The 20868-nt window shown below is 36.8% G+C and overlaps 1 protein-coding gene across 10 annotated transcripts in view; it reads left to right on the top strand.

Annotated features, from left to right (window-relative positions):
• The window catches only part of Smarca1 (SNF2 related chromatin remodeling ATPase 1), a 90351-nt gene extending 73229 nt beyond the window's left edge, over window positions 1-17122 (top strand). For 5 of the 10 annotated variants that reach the window (XM_090326984.1, XM_090326982.1, XM_090326978.1 and 2 more), the window contains 2 exons: window positions 15492-15602; window positions 16648-17122. In XM_090326984.1, the coding sequence (XP_090183110.1) occupies window positions 15492-15602; window positions 16648-16719 (183 nt within the window). In that variant the 3' untranslated portion in view covers window positions 16720-17122. Of the gene's footprint in view, window positions 1-15491; window positions 15634-16579 lie in introns of all 10 variants that reach the window. The other 5 variants (XM_090326988.1, XM_090326985.1, XM_090326980.1 and 2 more) reach the window with 3 other exon arrangements.
• The last annotated feature ends 3746 nt before the right edge of the window (window positions 17123-20868 follow it).

Here is a 20868-nt window from a genome sequence, read left to right as displayed (position 1 = left end):
ATCACTTTATTAAAGGTATTAATTTTGACTGGTGCTTTGAAAGATCACCTGTTAACATCAACATAAATTTTAGGTTGCATATAAATTATGCCATTATGTCCCCTTCACATTTATGGGTGATAGAATGTTGCAAGAACTAAAGTAAAATTAGATCAAACAAGGGTATATAAGGAATTAGGTTATTTCCAATAATGTTTCAGTTGAAAGTAGCAGCATGGGGCCAAGAATGTGGCCCAGTGGTATAGTGCTCGCCTAGCATGCACGAAGCCCTTGGTTTGTTTCCTGGGTACCACAGACACAGAAAAAGCCAGAAGTGCTGTTGTGGCTCAAATGGTAGAGCACTATCCTTGAGCAAAAAGTGTCCAAAGACTGTGCCCAGGCCCTGAGTTCAAGCCAAAAAATGAAAAAAGTAGCTACCTGGTATTCAGTAGAGATGATTGTAAAATACTGTACATATACAAATGAAGATGAAATATATATTATTAAGGTAGTGAAAGAATTGAGAAGTAAATACAAAGGATAGGAGTTAATGTATAGCACTAAGGTCAGAGGTCCATGTACTGAACTGTTGCTGTATAGTGTTTTTTGGATCATTGAAGTAGATTATGGATGCCCAGCTTTGGAAATGAGATTGTTCCTTATCTGAAGCCTGACAGTGAGTTAGCTAGCCTTTTAAGGTGCCATCGAGCTCAGTGCATCTATGACCATATTTAGCAGAGAACTCCTTTGAAAATCCATGCATTTCTGATTTCTAGCCATTTGTGTTTGTTATTCATGTAATGACAATTTGGGTCAGCATTAATAGCTTGTAGTAGAAAAATGCCTAACTGCATTTGTCAGTGAATCAAGTTTTACAAAATACATGTTCGTTTCAGTTACAGAGCATTTATTGCATTCTAAGTTTATTTCAGTGATGTTTTTCTAACTTTGAAGAGATTTATAGCTTAATGCAGTTTCTAGTTTCTGTGTTTATTAAACTAAGAAATGGTATATATTATAGAGCTTTAAAATGGAAAGGAACTCAGAATATAAGCATGATTGTAGAGCTATATAACTTCGTACAGCATTTCTCAAGAAAAACCACAGTATATTAGTAACAACCACTAGGTGTCTCTGAATTCCCTTGTAAGAAGCTATTTTCCTCCATCTTTTTAAGGGAAAAAAAGAGAAACATTTACATCTGTACTTCTTTCTTTACGTAGAGATTTAAATCTTTAGTGTATAGTCTCCAAAAATCAGATATTTAAATGAAACACTTGTCCATTAAAAAGAAAGATCTATCTGTCCTTAATCATCTTCTAGAAGGTACAATTTTTTAATTAAGGAATCATTAAAAAAATCAAGTAATTTCATATTAAATGTTGAAAGGTTTTAGAGTAATATTTGTGTTTTAAATTTTGATTTCCTTTCTGGTTGATGGATATTTCTAGATGTAGAATGTAAATCATATTAAAAAACTTGCATTTATTTGTATTAATATTAGACTTATGGCATCAGTAAGGGATAATAAAAATAGATTATTAATATTTGTAGTTGGTCTCTACCTCCTCATTCAAAAATAGCATTTCCTTATAGTGAATCATATTCACAATTTAGGGTGAGAAATAGCTCCCTCGAAAGAGGCAGCTGTGATTTCTGAAATAAAAACAAATTGTTTCATTGGAAATTTTCATCTCAGACTAGAGGATATGATTGATTCATTTTGTGAGTGTCACTGTGTTCCAATTAAAATCTTGCTAATGATTGAACTCGTCTTACTAAAAAAGCTGTGAAGTACTTAGAAAAAAAGTAGAAGCTTTGGTAGCTAAATGTTATGCAGATCCCAAAATATGAAATCCATACTTTTCTGACTTAACTAACAGTTATAAAGTGCTCAAAGGCACAGTCTTCTACTTCCAAATATGCCTCATTTTGAAAGCCTTCAGCTAAAGGTTGATTTCTTTGAGGCTCTTCTCCTTTTAAAATGCTGGCTGTACAAAAGGAAAAAATGAGTTCCAATTCCATTTCTCTGTGCTAAAAAGATTGTGATTTTTTTCCTCTGAGAACTAGTGTGGTCTTTAAGTAAGCAATCAGCCTCTATTGAACTACGTAAACAAGGAGGAGGGATACATTTTAGCTCAGAGCATATGAATTGCTTTACCATTTTCTTAAGAAAAATAGAATGGGGTACTTGGGATATTAAAGAGCTATCAGAATTAAAAGAATTATTACCAAATGATCCCAAGAGGAAACAATACTTTGTGTTTGCATAGTGCTATGTGTGTGTATTGCTTTCCAATTCCTTTGCCAGTATTAGCTCATTAATTCTCTTAATACTTCCGTTAGGGAATGGATGTCAAGATACTATTCCTATTCATGTAGTGACTAATATCACTACTATCATCATTTTTGAGAAGAATTTGAGAGGTCCTAAAAATCTAGCACAGCAGTCAGTTTACTGCAAAGGACAAAGTGTCAAAGTTTAATCAGTAATGTCTTGGGTATCTCTCCTATCTATTCTTGCTTTGGTGGTAGTGAACTCAGGGTCTTGCACTTGCTAAGTTAGGCATTCTGCCACTTGAGCCAATGTCTTCAGCCCCTTTTGCTCTTTGGTATTCTTTATTGTTATTTATTGTTGTTGTTGTATCAAGGGGTTTCAATTCAGCTGCTATAGATTCTTTTTGCTGGTCCTGGGGCTTAATTTCGGGTCCTAAGTGTTGTCCTGGAGCAATTTCGCTCAAGGTTAGGACTCTACCCTCCCACTTTGAGTCACAGTTCCACTTTCGATTTTTGTGTGGTTAGTGGAGATAAGAGTGTCACAGGGACTTTTCTGCCTGGGATGGTTTTGAACCATGATCCTTGATTTCAGCCTCCTTTAGTACCTTGGTAGATGGTTGGTGTGAGCCACCATTTTGAGATAGGGTCTCAAGTTTTGCTTAGGATAGCATGGACTAGGGTTCTCCTATTTCCATGACCTGACATAGCTGGAATGACAGGCACATGTCACCACAAGCAGCCTTTTGTTTTGAGATTAAACTTTTTAAGAAATTAATATTGCTATTATATTTTTAAATTTACTTTAAGTATGCAAAGGAGTTGCCATTAAATAGCTGTTTATGAATACAGTGCCTCTTGGACAGTGTTACCCCTTGTAACATTCTCACCAATGTCTACTATTCTATCCTTCACTCTTCTTAATTTTTAGGTTATGTATTGAATTATTTGCCATATAATAAGGCAGTTTATATATACAGTGCATATCAATCTGTATCATCCCTTCAACATCCCCCTCCATATCCACCAACCCTTCCATTATTTTTCTCAGTTCTGTGGCATATACGGTCCATTCTTGGAATTATCCATGATGCCCCTCCATGGACAAATGGATCAAGAAAATATAATATATATGTGTATATGTGTGCGTGTATGTATATACATATATGTGTGAGTTTTTTCATCTATTACATAGAAGAATGACATTGAACCATTTCTAAGGAAATGGAAAAACTTGGAGAGGGCTGGGAGTTTGGCCTTGTGGTAGAGTGCATTTTTAGCATGCACGAAGATCAGGGTTCGATTCCTTGGTACCACATAGCACATACATAGAAAAAGCCGGAAGTGGTGTTATAGCTCAAGTAGTAGGGCACTAGCTTTGAGGAAAGCCCAAGGACAGTGCTCAGGCCCTGAGTTCAAGCCCCAGGACTGGAGAGGTTATGTTAAATGAAGGATGCCAGACCCCGTGAAGCACAGATTTCCTTCATTAGTGGGAAATAAAATATGCCTATAAATGTAGAAGTAAGCACACTGTGGCACCTACAAAACTGTAAATGAGTTAACTGAATTATAATGGAAACTATGAAGAATGCAAATAATACAATTATTTAGAAAGACTAAATCAATTCCTTACAAAAGGAGTACTAGAATATGGGTACTTGCAAGGGAGGGGAGAAGAAGAGAGGGGTAGAAGAATGAATGGGTGAAATGACTAGAATAATGATGAATCTTGTTCCTTTTTTCCTGGGCTGGTTTTGGAACCATGATCCTAGTGAGCCCACCTTCCTCTGTAGCTGGTGTAATGGTCACATGCTACCCAATTACTAATTGAGATGGTGGGTGTGAGGGGGACGCAAGGTGGAGGGATGTGTCTCAACTTTTTTTCCTCTTCCTCAAACAGTGATCTTCTTGATTTCCCCAGAAGTGTGGATTAAAATTGTATACCATTGATGTTTGGCTCTTTGGTCCTTCCTTAGTACTTAAAGTAGAAAAAAGAATTTAATTCTCTGAAGTAAAGATCATTTTTTTTGCCAGTCCTGGCTTGAACTCAGGGCCTGAGCACTGTTCTTGGACTTTGTCAAGGCTAGTACTCTACCACTTAAGCCACAGCACCACTTTCTGGCTTTTTTCTATGTATGTGGTACTGAGGAATCAAACCCAGGTGTTTGTGCATGCTAGGCAAGCACCCTACCACTAGGCCAAACTCCCGGCCCTAAAGATCATTTTTTGATAAAACATTTCCTGCTTCCTCTACACTTTATTTACATGGTTGCTTTGACTATTTAGTTTAAAAATTCTTACTTTTTAACTTCAGGGAAGCTTTTTTTCCCCTCTTTAGCCAGCTCAAGAAGCTCTGTGTATATTGCCTATGGCCATGTAGGTTGCAGTTGAAGCAGTCTATTTGTAATTAGTCATTACAATTACCCTGTCTTTTGTAGTTGTTTAAATGATTTTTTGTGATGGCATCTCAGAGAGAATCGCAGTGTTGAATATAATGTAATAAAATTTTCATGCTGTTAGTTTGTTTTCAAATCACAACTTTATTATTAATGAAAATGTTCCTTATTTAAAAGTAAGAAAATGTCATTCCTCATTAGAACTATAGGAGGAAAAAATAGTTTTTAGAAAATACTACTATAGCTTTTTATTAACTTGTTTCTCGTTTTATAGCTTTATTACAGTGGCTAAGTAAATGTTAATTGGGTTATGGCTTCAGCTCAGAATGTTTTCTATATTCTTTAGGCAGTTGGGAAAGGATTGTCTATATAGGTATTTTAGAGGAACAGAGGTGAAATGTAAGAACTCTGTACTTGTTCTTTTTCTTTCTTTCTTAAAGCCAGATATCTTTGTACTCATAGATCTTTTTGCTCATACATTTGAAAGACTAATAAGACTCTTGTGCTATAATTTTGAAAAATCATTATGTAGAGGGATATAGAGTAGTGTTCAACTTGGCCTTATAGCAAAGAAATCAAGGATTAATTTTCATAAACAGTCTTTCTTGGAACCAAGTCTTGAAAACCTAGGGTTTAGATCAGGTAATTACATGTAGTGCCAGCAGGATGATCCACTTTGTGCTGGTGACTCTTTCCTGTAATCCTAGATCTGAGAATCGTGGTTTTAATCCAGTCTGGGCAGCAAAGTCCATTTTTTGCGAGTCTTGGCCTTGTACTTGGGGCCTGGGCACTGTCCTTGGGCTTTCTCAAGGCTAGCACTCTACCACATGAGCAACAGCACCACTTTTGGCTTTTTTTGTGTATGTGGTACTGAGGACTTGAACCTAGGGCTTCATGCATGCTAGGCAAGCACTCTACCACTAGTCTACACTTGCTGGCCCATGAGATTCTTATCTCTAACTTATCACCAAAAAGTTGGAAGTGGTGTTCTAGCTCAAGTAGTAAAGTTCCGGGACATTTTCTAGGCCCCGAGTTCAGTATGTAGGACTGGCAAAAAAAGGGGACAGTGATATGAACAGATTCACATTTTTAAAATACTGTTTGGGGGCCGGGAGTTTGGCCTAGTGGCAGAGTGCTTGCCTAGCATGCACGAAGGCCCGGGTTCGATTCCTCGGTACCACAAACATAGAAAAAAAGCTGGAAGTGATGCCGTGCCTCAAGTGGTAGGGCTCTAGCCTTGAGAAAAGTCCAAGGATAGCGCCCAGGCCCTGAGTTCAAGCCCCATGACTGGCAAAAAAAATACTGCTTGGGTAGATGCAGGTTACAATTCTCACATTTGTTTCTAGTTTTTTCCTTCACTCTGTTTTCCCTTCCGTTGACTAATATGCCACTGTCTTTTACTGCTGCTGATTTATCCTTGAAGTACATGTAGTAGGTTATATTTAAGCAAGTCAACATAGTATTGGGCTTATAGTAGGTACTAAGTGAATTAAGGAGCCTCAGAATTTTGTACCTTTGTGTTTGCTTTTGTCCTACAATTGGATCATATCTGAATAAAATCTGAGGAAATGTTCCAAGATGTCAAAGTTCATACTAGTTCATTTCTTTTTTTCTAATGATAGAGTTTGCCTGTCATTCTTGCAGCAGTTTATATATACTCAGACTTGAATATCTAATTATAACTTCCCTGTGTGTTATCATGCAGTTATAGCATTTTATTTAGAGCCCTAGACTATGGTAATGAACAAAAATACACTAACAAGAATCCCTTTTAAGTAATGCATTATCTCTTGTAAAAAGTTAAAAATATTTTATATAAAGACAGTTTACAGGGGGTAGTAATTACATACAAGATTGGGAAATATCAGGTGTATTTTTGAGCATCAGTTTCCATCTAACTTAGTGTTCTTAGGCTATGAGATTTCAGTACAGTTATTTACTTATTTTTTGTGTTGGTACTGGGACTTGGAGTCAGAATTAGGCACTGTCAAGGGCTGGGATGTAGCTCAGTGGCAAAGTGCGTGCCTAGCAAGTGCAACATCCTGTGTTCAATCCCTAGTACCAAAAAAGAAAAGACAAAAAAAAAGAATTAGGCACTGTCCTTAAACTTTGCACTTAAGGCTGGCATTCCACCTCTTGACCAATAGTTCTACTTGTAGCTTTTTTTTTTTTTTTTTTTTTTGCAAATCCTAGACCTTGATCTCAGGGCCTGAGCACTGTCCTTGGACTTTCTCAAGGCTACCACTTGAGCCACAGCACCACTTCCAGCTTTTTTCTATGTATTTTGTACTGAGGAATCAAACCTGGGGCTTCATCCATGCTAGACAAACACTCTACCACTAAAGCCGTGTTCCTGTCCCCACTTCCAGCTTTTTGTTGGTTAATTGGAGATAAGAGACTCATAGGTTTTTCTTTACTATTTTGGTTTTGAACAATGATGTTCAAGTCTCTGCAGAAGTTCAAATGTGATGCAAAATCGGGAAAGAATAGCACAGAATTTATAGACAAAGATAGTAATTAAAATTGATTTCCTAGGGGTAAAGTGAAGATAGTAAATATAGAAAAATATGCTCATTTAATCATACTAAGAACTGGAGAAGAAAATCCTGACATAGTGAATTTTATCACAGATTAAGAAGAACAAATGTGAAGTGTTTTTTTTTTATTTCTTGCCTTGCTCATTCAGCTACTTTTGACTTTCAACCATAAAAGCCACAGACCTTCTGTCATTCAGACTTAGATAGGCTTAGTGTCTAGGATTTTAGTACATAGGAAATGTAATATGGAACCTCTTTAATCTCTTTCAGTAAGTCACTTCAAGTGTACTGATGTGCCTTTTGAATTGATGCTTTGAAGCTGATTAGGGGCAAAGAATATTTGAACTTGGTGCTTGGGGTGATTGATATTCACCACACACCAAGGGGCCACATCCTACACTGCAAACATACATCATTTATTAAAGACAGAGAGATATATCTTACTATTCACAAGTTTAAATTGAATGAATTTGTATTGAATGGACTCTTAAGCTATTAGAGAGATAAGGGAAAACAACAGCCCAATTTTGTTTAAAGTAAATATGAAGTGTCTAATTTATAGCAGGAGTTGGCAAAACTTGTTTTGCATAGTTTACAGGCTGCAAATGATTTAAAATTTTTTTAACTCATTGAAAGAAATAAAGAATAGTATTTTAGGATGTGAAAAGTATACAGAATTGCAATGTTAGTGTCTGAAAGTAAGGTTTTATTGGAACAGAACTACATACTCATTTATGTATTGTTTATAGCTGTTTTCATGCTACAGCAATATAACTGAATAGTTGTGACAGAGATTGTGGGATTCACAAAGCTGAAAATATTTACCATCTGGCTCTTAAAAGAAAAAAAAGACACTGAAATCTGATTTAAAAGAATGTGTATGTTTCTTCTTCAGAGAAGACTCTCTTTAAGTCTTTCGCCCATTTTTTAATGGGATGGTTGTTACTTTGGAGATGAGTTTTGGAGTGATTCAATGTTTTGAGTTGTTGATATATTTTGGATATGAGGCCTTTGTCCGTTGTTTGGTTGGTGAAGATCTTCTCCCACTCTGTAGGCTTCCTAATTAATTTACTAGCTATGTCCTTTGCCATGCAAAAGCTCTGCAGTTTCATGCAGTCCCACTTATCCAGCCTTTCTCTGATTTGTTGTGATTCTTGGTCCTTATTAAGAAAGTTTCAACCTGTGCCAAGGAGGCCTAGTGTATCTCCTATTGCTTCCTGTAAAGTTTTCAGTGTGTCAGCTTTTACTTCCAGGTCTTTGATCCATTTGGAGTTAATTCTAGTGCAAGGTGACAAAGAAGGATTCAACTTTAGTTTTCTACAGGTGCTTAACCAGTTCTGCCAGCACAACTTGTTGAAGAGGCTGTCTTTCTTCCATTCAATTTTTTTTGGCTCCCTTGTCAAAGATTAGGTGGCCATAGGTCTGTGGTTTAATATCTGGGTCCTCAGTTCTATTCCATTGGTCTTCAGGCCTGTTCTTGTGCCAGTACCAAGCTGTTTTGATAATTATAGCTCTGTAATAGAGTCTAAAGTTTGGTATTGAAATTCCTCCTGCGCTGTTCTTTCTGCTAAGAAGTGTCACATGAAGAAATGCTCAACATTTCTGGTCATAAAAGAAATGCAAATCAAAACAACTCTAAGATTCCACCTCACTCCAGTTAGAATGGCCAGGATCAGGAAAACGAATAATAACAGATGCTGGAGGGGATGTGGCCAGGAGGGATCACTACTACACTGTTGGTGGGAGTGCAAACTCGTTCAACCACTATGGAAAGCAGTGTGGCAGTGCCTCAAAAGGCTAAACATAGAGCTCCCCTATGACCCACCAATTCCACTACTTGGCATTTACCCAACCATCCAGTAAGTAGGGCATACTAAATCCACTAGCACAACAATGTTCATTGCAGCACTATTCATCATAGCAAAGATATGGAACCAACCTAGATGTCCCCCCTCAGTTGATGAGTGGATTAACAAGTTGTGGTATTTGTACACAATGGAATTCTATGCTGCTGTCAGAAACAATGACATCGCCCCGTTTGATAGGAAATGGAAAGACTTAGAAAAAATCCTATTAAGTGAAGTAAGCCAGACTCAAAGGAACTTAGGCTCAATGGTTTCCCTCATTCGTCATAATCAGTAGAAACCTTGGGCTCTAGTAGCAGAGATCTGCAATAGAGCAAAATCTTGATACATAAGGCCATATAGTATGAAGCTAATTGAAAGGACCTCCCGGATATTGAAACAAAAGCCATATAACGAATGATTGTTGTCCTTAATGTACTATGTTGTCTCTCATCTCTTTTTGCTGTCCCTTGGGTATCTCATATTGTTATGGTAGCTCACTTTGTTATCTGATATATTGAATTTATTTGTATTTGGTTATTTGAAATTTGATAGGGAAGGGGGGAAAACCAAGATGGGTAAGGGGGGTGGGGGGAGGGTAATGGGTACCAAGACATGTGAAAGGGAATCAATGTATGTGAATTAATGCACCTTCTATCTGGCAAATATCATGTAACCCTTTTATTAAATACAATAAAAAATTAAAAAAAAAGAATGTATGAAATGTAGAACGAAAGAAATAATAGAATCAAGAGTAAGGTTTTTTTTTTTATCATTAGACTTTCTGTTACTGGGATAAATACCCAAGAAACAACTTGAGGAAGGAAATATTTATTTTGCTTTATACTTTCAGAGGTTTCCGTTAATACGATGGGGAAGATTTAGCAGAGTGAAGAGCTGCTTGCCTCATGGTGGCTAGGAAATAGAGATTGAGTATGTCTCCTTTATCCTTTCATTCCATCTGGAACCCCAGACTGTGGCATGGTGCTGCTTACTTACAGTCAGGACAAATCTTCTCTTTAGTTAATGCTCTCTGGAATCACCTTCACAGACAGCCCTAGAAGTATGCATTTCTAATAGCCTGGATGCTTTTCAGTGAATGGTTTCTTCCCATTCTAAAAAGGAGGAATAGGAAAAGTGTGGAAAGATTGGATCATAGAGTGAAAGCCCAGAAAGGTTAGTGTTAAATCTGGTAGCTTTGATTGGTATTCAGGGCACACTGTAGTGTGAGATATGAATTCCAAAGGGTTTGGGTAGCCCTGCATCTCTGGCTTTGGCTGTAGCTAACATAGCTTCTCTCTTGGGCTTACTACTGCCTGCTACTTTCCTCAGCAGATGACCCATGCTTACAGAATCTCCAAACTTAAATGGAAATTTAAGTTTCCATTGAAGATTAGGTTTCACTCACATAGTTCTCAGGGTCTTCCTGAAGACTCCTATCCTGTCTCACACATCACTTGATCTCTCAGGTTTTCTTTGGAAACTGTGTGGACATTTACATGACTAGGTAACTCTTTCATTCTGCATGCTTGTAAAACCAGCATTATGTTGACTACAACATGGTCTGTCCCTAGTTCAAGCAGTATCTAGGCTCCTTTGCACCATGACTGCAGCAGTCTCAGTGCCTGGATGGCTGAGCATAGACTATGTTTCCTACATGGGTCTAGGTGAGCATGTGCACTGCAGCTCTCTTCTCAGAAGTCTGTCAAATGAAATAAGATGCTCTCCACATTCCTAGTTCAATTGTAGTCTTGTAAGTTTCTTCCAGAATCACCCATTAAGCTCTTCTATGGCAACTCTAGCCCATGTCAGTAAATTTCAGACCATATTATCAGCTAGTCACAGGAATGACCACCCCCCTTTCTGGTATCAGTTTTCTGTGTTAACTTGACTTTCCATTTATGTCACAAATACCTGAGAATTTAAATAGAAGAAATATTGATTTTGCTTCACAGTTTTAGAGGTTTCAGTCCATCATGGCAAGCAGACTTATCTCACATAGAGGGAGGAGAGAGACAAGACAAGTGAGCTTTCCCTTCCACTTTTTTATCTTTCTGTTCTGTTCAGGATCCCAGGTTACTGGATTGTGCTTCCACAAAATGTGTCTTTTCTCCCTTACTTAATATTCTTTTAGAAATTGCCTTATAGATAGACCAGAAGTGTGCTTTACTAATCTAGGTGACTTAATTGAATTGAGCTGACAAGATTAATCATCATAGTCCTTTTAGAGATGCATCAAATGAATGAATGATATGAAGAGGGATAGGGTATTTAGTAAAAGAGGGGTGTTGGTTGGTCTAGGGAATGATTATGGTAGAAGCATGAGAGCTGCTTGGAAATACTTGATGCCAGCAGAAGAGGAAATTGGCTTGTTTCCTGTGACTACCAGAAGGTACGAAGTTGTACCTTGCAAAAGAGAAAATTTCCAACTTGTGCAGAGGTAGAGTAGCCAGCCTTAGGATGCAGTTGCAGAAGAATTCTGACAGGCAGATTGCATGACTGCAAGTACAAAGGATTATTCAGGCATTAACTTGAATAATTTTTATTGTTAGGTTCTTTCTAAACTTAACAGTGGATAATTTGATTACTTTCCCAATGAGAATGCATATCAAGTGATATTTGAGTAGTAAAAACCATGCTAATACCACTAGGCCTGCTCCAATTTTTTTTAGAGATGCTTTTATCAACTACATTTAGTTTTTTGTTCCTGCATCTCTGATCTAACTCTGATTCTTAGTCTTAGACATCACCCTTATCTTGCATAGCATTTGTGCAGTTGGCTTATAAGAAACGTAGTTTCAGAATATGTAAATAGGTTGAATCACATTTGGGACATACTGTCCTAGATACTTATGTGTATCAGAATACTAAATGCTCTGAGAAGTCCTGACATGGATATATTTTTTTAACCTTTTTAAAATTCAGCATTTTGTACATATTTGTACATATTTAAACATAGAATGATTTTTCAAGAATTGCTATTTTCCAATTCCCTTCAGTTTATTTTATTTTATTTATTTATTTTTTTGTGGGTCCTGTGGCTTGATCTAGGCCTGGGCACTGTCCCTGAGCTCTTCAGCGCAAGGCTACCACCCTACCTGTTTTCTGGAGGTTAATTGGAGATAAGAATCTCAGGTTCTTTTGTGCCCCGGCTGACTTTGAACTTTGATCCTCAGATTTCAGCCTCTTGTGTAGTGAGGATTACAGGCGTGAGACACCACTCTGGCTTTCCCTTCTGTTTTCTTTTTTTGTCTTTGCATCTCTTTTTCTTCAGTATGTGTGATATTTTTCTCCTTCTTGCTTATTAATTCCTAAATAAAGAGTGCAAATGTTTTGAGAAAAAGACATCATTAGACCACAGATTTGTAAAAATTAGTTGAGGCACTATGGGCAAATCCTTGTAACTCCAGAATAATAGAAATATAAATAGAACAATAAAAATCGAGGGGAATATGTAAGTGGGGAAATTAGAAAATCAGAAGTGCTTTTGATAGAAAATTTCTCATGTCACTTAATTATTTAAACTGTGAGTCACTGCTTTATTGGTAATCTGGCCTTTCTGATTCTGAGCAATATTCTGTTTGACATACCATCTGTTTATGTTAGGCAGTTAAAGTTAAGTGGGTAGATAGAAAATTGAGTTGGTATGTCTCCAGAGAATCATGCCCTATCCAGGAAAATAACACCCATAGTCTTCAATCCTTAATTCTTTTCCTCTAGAGAGTTAGATTATTTTTTCTGTGTCTTGAGTAGTTTTAGGTTAAAGGCAATGAAGGTAGAAATTTATTATACTGTCTATTTTTAATCATTTTGTGATATTCTTCTTTCCCGCATATGAAAATGTCTCCAAGTATTAGTGTTTTTATGTGACTCATTCATATGAATCATGAATATGTATCTAAAGATATCTACAGTCACAGGCAACTATTACTTATGGAGAATAATAATGGCCAGAGGGTATAGCTTAATGATTCAAAAATCAACTTCATGTAAAGAATCTATTTAGTCTTCCTAGAAATCAATGATCAAATCTCATCAAGGTCAACTTCACTCTTTCTATAATAGATAAATTGAATAACATGCTGTTTAATTTGTATGTGTATTACTGAATGAAGCTCTGAAGAGTATTTTATCTGCATATTAAGTATATCACCACTATTTTGGTATGTACGGAAAATTCCAATGTTTTCTTAAATTGTTGAAACTGGAGTAATTTGAGATATATGTGAAACTGACATTCCCTCATTTTTAACTGGTAAATAATGTGTTAATCTGTAATTTTTTCTGGCTAGCCTGTCCTTACTTTTGTGCCTCTTTGGGGCTGAAGAGTAGAACATGCTCGGATAGTTGATAACACTTATGAAATTAACATTTCCAATACTGTGTGTCATTCCTGGTTTTTATTTGGAAAGGCAGAACTATATTAAGAGTGCCATTTCTTAAAACATTTCTGAGATCGCTCAAGAGCTAAGTCTTCATTTTAAAAAAAATTGAAAATGCAGGTTAGTATAAAGAACAAACTGAAACTTCCAAGTGCAACTCCTTGGTGGCACATGAGCTCTTTTGGTCCTGGCAGCCTAGGCAAACTGCACCATCCCTTGAGAAAAAAAGTACCAGTGGTCCCACTTTTCAGATAAGAGTTGCTGTTAACTACTGATCACATCCTTGTTGCTATTCTTCTAAGCTGCTTCCTGTGTCTATGCATTCTATTTCCAAATTACCAAAAAGTGTAATTAGTTCCCAGTCTTTCCCTATTGGTAGTGTTGTAAAAACTCTGGAAATCTTTGCAGGCATTGTTGACAGTAAAATAATAATAGAACTGTTAGGTCAATGAATAGGAAGTTTTTTAAAATATGAATTTATTATTAGCTGTTGTACAGGCAATGATCTATCACTCTGTCCTTCACTTTCCTCCAGTTACCCCTTCCCATCTCCACCCATAAGTTGCATAGTTCATTTTTCCATAGTATCACTGCATTTGTTCACTCTCCTCCTTCCTTTTCTGTGCTCCCACTTGTTTACCCTAAAAAGACAAAAACAGTCTAAATACAAAACCATCACCACCAACAAAAAGTATATGTTTGTTATTTTCAATTTGATTTATAGAGAGGTAGCATATACTCATCTGGCTTTGTTGCCATAGGCCATACCACAGGCTAGGTGGCCTATGTTGCAAAACATTGTTTTTTATTTTTCTTTTTTTTGTGATTCATGGGGCTTGAACTCTGCCTAATAAGCGCTGTCCCTGAGCTCTTTAGCTCAAGGCTATTGCCCTACCCTTGAGCCATACCCCACTTCCCATTTTCTAAAGGTTAATTGGAGATAGCACTCCATTTATATGAAAAAAATGAATCTCAGGTCCTTTTGTGCCCTGGCTTTGAACCTTGATCCTCAGATCTCAGCCTCCTGAGTAATGAGGATTACAGGTGTGAGCTACCTCACCCGGCTCAAAACATTGTTTTCTTACAGTTATAGAGGCTGGAGGTCCAAGATCATAGTGGTAGCAGGATTGGTTTCTGGTTCACATTCTTTTGTACATAATGTCCTCTCATCTAAGTGGAGGAGGAACAAACAACAGCAAAGGACGAAAATGAGGAGAGAGAAAGATACTTATACACTTGTCTATTGCCATTAGGCCCCATCTTATGCATCCTACCAATTATGATCCTATTTTTTATCTCATCTTATTTAACAGCTTAAGTAACCCATTTCTACATATAGTCACATTGAAACGTAAGACTTGTAAGATACGAATTTTCAAGTGACATAGTATATTCCATATCAAGTATGAATTGACATCTATTCTCAGTGAGACCCCTTATTTTATGATCTTACTATTATAGTCCATATACTACTTACACACGAGCATAACTCATAGCATGGCTAATTTGATTTGCATTGTTTTACTTTCTTTTTCCTTAACCTTTAATTTCAGTAAAACTGTGGGTGTGAGTTTGGGGGTATAAAATTCAGTGCAATTTTGGTTTGTGTAACTAATCCTCACATACACAGGACCCCATTGCTTTCTGTTGTCTTTCTCACTTTCTCCTCCCTACCTCTCACAACAATTGACCTTCTCTCCCATTTCTATAATTCTGTCATTTTAAGAAAAATGTTGCTTAAATAGAATAATGTGAAATGTCACCTTTGAAACAGATTTTTTTTTACCCTCAGGATAATCCCTTAAGGTTTATCCAGGTTTTTATATTAATGGTTCTTTCGTTTTATTTCCAAGTAGTGTACCACAGAGTAGATGTACTTTGGTTTAGTTAACTCAAAAAGGATATTTATTCCCACCCATAGTTTCAGTGAACCTTATGATATGCCCTGTATGAATATTGTTCTGAGGAATACCAGGCATGGAAGTTCTCTGCCACAGAAATGACACAGATAAAGAATTGTCACCTTTGGAAAGATTATGACTGAATTTACAGAAATGGTCATCTTATTGTTTCATTTAGGAATTTCAGAGACGCTGTAACACTCTCATTTCATTAATTGAGAAAGAGAATATGGAAATTGAGGAGAGGGAGAGAGCAGAAAAGAAGAAACGGTCAACTAAAACTCCAATGGTAAAATTTTCAGCATTTTCCTAACTTTTAGGTAGATCTCATTTTTTTTACATAATTCCAATGCTTATGTTTAATGTCAGAATGATACCCATGAGCTGTTTCTATAAATGCTAATTTGTTTTAGAGAGAAAAAGAATCATACCACAATTACATGTTTCTTATCTGTCTGTAGACCATGTGATTAGATTCTCTAGCATTGGGGCTCAGTATTTTATAGATCCATACAAATATAAACAAAACTATAATAAAAGAAAAATCCTTTGAATTGAGACTAGGATATTGTGGGAGAGCATTAGAGTTTGGATGGGATGATGCTAAAGTTGAAAGCAAGAGTTTTGATTTTATCAAATATGTCATCTGATCTCTGTGGAACCAGACTGCAAATGACAATTTTGAGCAGTTCAAAAAGCTTTACATGATAATGAGTAAAATAATAGACTGGATTTTAATCCAGTCATGTTTTTTGTATAGTTGTAATTTATTCTTTAGTAGATCATATTATTTATTTTAAGTGTGGTTAAATAAGCTGCCATATTTCATCAAACCTAAGATGCCTTCCATTGTAAGACACATTACTTTATGTGTCACTAAGAAAATCATACTGTGAAGTATAATGTGATTCATTGTAAAATGCATCCTGATTTCACAGATGCAAAAAAGTGAAAGAAAATTACCATCATGTAAGATGTAAAATATGGTATGCTGAAATCTTTCAGAAAATTTTAATGAATAACAAGTGAAATTTCTGCTAAAAGTATTGAATAGTTCTTTAAGAGTACATTTATAAACTGTGTGTAAGTAGATACTTGATGACTATTTTTGATGGCTATTTTATGTCTTTTTCATAAGAAGCAACATCTTTAAAGGTTATTTTACATTGGGTTATATAGTTTGTTGGGCTGTGTAGAACATTAACTGTGAGTGTGACATTGAAGTGAATATTCATGTTAAAATTTTTTAATGCATTTACATCCTAGATTTAACATTGTTCGGCCATTTAAAATGTGCATATTGGAGCAGAACATTAAATCTGTTTCCATTTTAGACACAGAAAAGAAAAGCAGAGTCAGCTACTGAGAGCTCTGGAAAGAAGGATGTCAAGAAGGTGAAATCCTAAAGCCTAGAAATAAAGTTTTAAATGGGAAACTGCTATTTTCTTGTTCCCATCTTCAAATGCTAATTGCCCAGTTCCAGTGTATTCATGGTACTCTTAAGAAAAATCTGTTTGGTTTGATTTTTGCATATTTTATATATTTTACAATGCTTTCTACCTGAAATGTGTAGCTTTATATTTTATGCATTTTGGTATTTTGTGTACTGTATTTTGTGCATTTCATGTCTTCATCAAAAACCTCTCAGTCCTTGTTTTTTAGAAGCTTGTGCTGAGGTTTTAGCTTTTCTATGTTTTATATGCCGCTGCTTTGAAAGAGAACCTAGATTCTATAGTTGTATTATTGTTGTTTCATACTTTAAATTTATATGGCTGTGGAAAAACGAATTAAAAACGATTTGAGGAAAAAGACGTTTTCACTTCTTTGTTGCTTTCTTTTCTGCGTGTTACTGCATAGCGTGATCAGCATAATAATTGTTTCTTTGGGGTCATCTGAATATTTTTTTCCTAAAGGAATAAAGGGTAAGAAAACAAAAATATTAAAAATCCTAATATTCGATACTGTGCTTGCTGTCAGTATACATTACATTTAAATTATTCTCTAAACATTCAAGTGGGAACATATAATAAAGAAATGTCTATAAGAAATTTAATTATTTCCTGTTTTTTGTGCAGTAGAAAGCAATCTTTTTACTGAAGTATATTGCTCACTACTGTATGCTTGGTTGAAAGCCAAAGCTTTGCTTGTTGAATTGCTCATGATCTTCTGTTCTTTAGTCAGTTCAGAAGAGTCTGGGGGGTGACATGTAGATTTATTTACCTCTAAATTAAGAGTATGAAGTAATGGTTATGCATTGCAGGTGGGGGAGGTCTGTCTTCATTAAGAATACAATTATTTATTCACAGGTAGTATTCTCTAAGTGTCAGGTTTTGCACATGAAGTTTTAATTTCTTGCTCGTGCCACCTCTTTTGTGCAGTCTCAGAAGAATAGGAAGGGATCTATTCCACACAGTCATTCAAGGTTCCAAGCTGACTGAGACTGTTGTTTTGTAACCACATTATTCAGGATATGTATCCTTTCCACCTGCCACTGTAATAGAAACATAAGAGACTGGAGAATTTCATTAGTTTTCTGGTGCTTTAACCCAAGCGTGACACAAGTTACATCCACTTAGACTGCATGTCCTCAAACCAGCCATGTGGTTTTGTGTACTGTAAGAAGGATGGGAAATGTGGGGAACAATGGAATGTCTTCTATCACTGTCTTTACTAGATTGTGTTTTAGATTCCAAATCCCAATGTAGAGTTCTTCAACCCTGAGTCACATTTTAGAATTCTCCCTTGTAGCATGGTGAAAAGCTACCATCACTCACTTGAGCTGGATAAAATAGTACTTGTGAGATTTACCAATACCTTGTTCAAGTTTCCATTGTGCTGGAAAAAAAAAGCCGAATAAGTGCCTGGATTCAAATCAATCAGTTTGGCGTTTTTCTCCCGTAGGGAAGATGATGCTAGAGGGTGGTAACATATCAAGGTAGTCTTTGAACACTTCCATAGAAATTTAACAATCTCTACATCTTGTTCTTTGTTAACTCAAAGTGGTTAACAGCTGAGCTGTGATTGTCTATTGTAAGGGAGAAAACCTGCATATAAGTTCAGCCAGATTTTTCTTAGAAGATCTGTACTTTATGGTCCTGCCTTGGACCAAAGCCTTAGGAAATTCAGCTCCTCAGAACCATGAAAGACTATTTAAAGTTGACAACCTTATGAACTCATGAAATGGTTTTATGCAGAACTTAAATAGCACACTATGTATTTGGTGAATACTCACTGGTATCTATTTTTCATCTAAAAAGATATAACACAGAAGATGATAGTATAGTCCAAATAATTCCATTTTAGGGATAAAAATGTCTCCAGTCTAAGTGTGAATCTGTCCTTGTCAGATTTTCAGAAAAAGTGTCAAACTTTGCATTTCAGCCTAGCAATGGTGACTGAAGCCTATAATCCTAGCTACTACTCAGGATGCTTAGATCCGATGCTCACAGTTCAAAGCTAGTTTGGACAGGAAAGTCTGTGAGACACTTCATTGTGACTCAAGTGGTAGAACACCAGCTTTGAGCAAAAAAAGCCAGGTGCGTAAATGAGCCCAGAACCAGCTAGCTTGCGCAAGCACATGCTTGCACGTGTACACACACACACACACACACACACACACACACACACACACACACACACACAATTTGTTTTTCAAACAAGGCCTAGTCTTAAAGAAGTATCTTTAGACCTGGATACCATATTGAGGAGAAAATCAGGATAATCACATATCCTTGGGGTCCAAGGAAGCAGAAGTTCTGTATCCACATATAATCATACAAATGCTCAATGACTCTGTTAACTAGCAAGAAAAGCCTTAAGCTTGTAGTGGAATCTAACAATCTGATATTTTTCTTGGAAAATAAGGAAAGTGAGTGGAGTAAGAACTTTGAGGGAAATTTTCATCTCCCCCCCCTTTTTTCCCAGTCTTGTTTCTTGAACTCAAGGCCTTAGCACTGTCCTTGGGCTCTCCTCAAGGCTAGCACTATCACTTGAGCCACAGCACCATTTCCGACTTTTCTATGTATGTGGTACCCTGGTCTTCGTGCATGCAAGGCAGGTACTCTACCACTAGGGCAAACTCCCGGCCTTCGTCCCTAATCTTTTGAAACTAAGCAGTACATAGGTATCCTAACAATTTCTGAGTTTCCATGGACACCCTCAGTTACTCAGGCCCAATTTCCTCACAATCAGATGAAAGGTGTTAGGTCAGTAATCTTTGTTTTCATGGTCATTTATGTCTTAGTCTTTGTTGTACATATCCTTCACCCCAGACTTTCTGGTGTGCAGGTATTATGCAGAAAATGTGGATACCTGTGTTACAATTCTATGAAATATATTCTATGAATATAGCTATCATATTTGCTGAGTGTTTACATTCAAGTGGTGAAATTATCCAGTCACTCAATAAAATGCTGCTTGTTTCTGATTTCTGACATGTTCCAAACTGTTCCCAGTGTTGAGGTTACCTCTTTTAGGATACCATAGACAATGCACTAGATACGTTGTCCAGGTTTGAAGGTGTTTCACATTGATGTCCACATTGCTTTTTTGCCAGGTGTTTCTACCAGCTCCTGAAATCTAGTTACCATCAAAGTTCAAACTTCTTGTGTTCTGTTCAGTGTTTCCTTGATTTATTTTGCCTAAGTTACTTTCCCTAGTGGACAAAGGGGACTTTTTTTGCCAGTCTTGGTTTGAACTCAGGGCATAAGTACTGTCCTGGGGCTTTCCCGAGGCTAGAGCTCAAATACTTGACACACAAAACCACTTCTAGCTATTTTTCTGTGTATGTGGTACCAAGGAATCGAACCTGGGTCTTCATGCACGCTAGGCAAGCACTCTACCACTAGGCCAAACTCCCGGACCTCAAAGGGGAGATTTTTATGTGGTTCACATGTATGTAGCTCTTGCTGCTTTTCATGTCACCTATTTCTCTGCCTTGTTTCTGTGTGTGCTAGCTGATTTTTAACTACCAGTATTTCTTCGAAGGCTTCTTCAGAGATCTGGAAGGCTTCTGTAGTCTTCAGGATAGGCTAGATCTAGGGGTTAACACTTCTGGAAATGTCTCTGAACCTCTTGCAAGCTAACAAGTACATAATTTACATGGTTTTCCCCCCAGAGTTCAACCACACAATTATGTTCCAATCACCCAGTTACATGACTGTCTTTACAATACACGTATTGACTCCTTTCACTTTATCATTTTCACACTTGTCAGTGGGTGTTTCGTGAAATCAGTTCTCAAAACTATCTGCATTAGAATCTTTGTCTCAGGATTTGCTTTTTAAGTAATTCAAATTAGTATGCTCACCTGGCATGCATAGCTTTTCTTAACCTTTAATTTATTGATAAAAAGGTGTAGGGTGTTGAAGGAAAGTAGTATTTAGATAACATATCATGTCTGGTTTTTTGTGGTCGGGTATGGGTCTTAAGCTCTGAGCCTGGCCACTGTCCCTAAGCTCTTCAGCTAAAGGCTACCACCCTACAGCTTGAGCCACGGAGCCACTTCCAGTTTTCTGGTAGTTACTTGGAGATAAGAGTCTCAAGGACTTCAGTAC

The sequence above is a fragment of the Megascapheus bottae genome, chromosome X, assembly GCF_031878675.1.
Source record: "Megascapheus bottae isolate mThoBot1 chromosome X, mThoBot2.hap1, whole genome shotgun sequence".
NCBI lineage: Eukaryota > Metazoa > Chordata > Mammalia > Rodentia > Geomyidae > Megascapheus > Megascapheus bottae.
The sequence above is the reverse complement of the archived record's forward strand: the minus strand, read 5'-3'. Positions and strand labels throughout refer to the sequence as shown.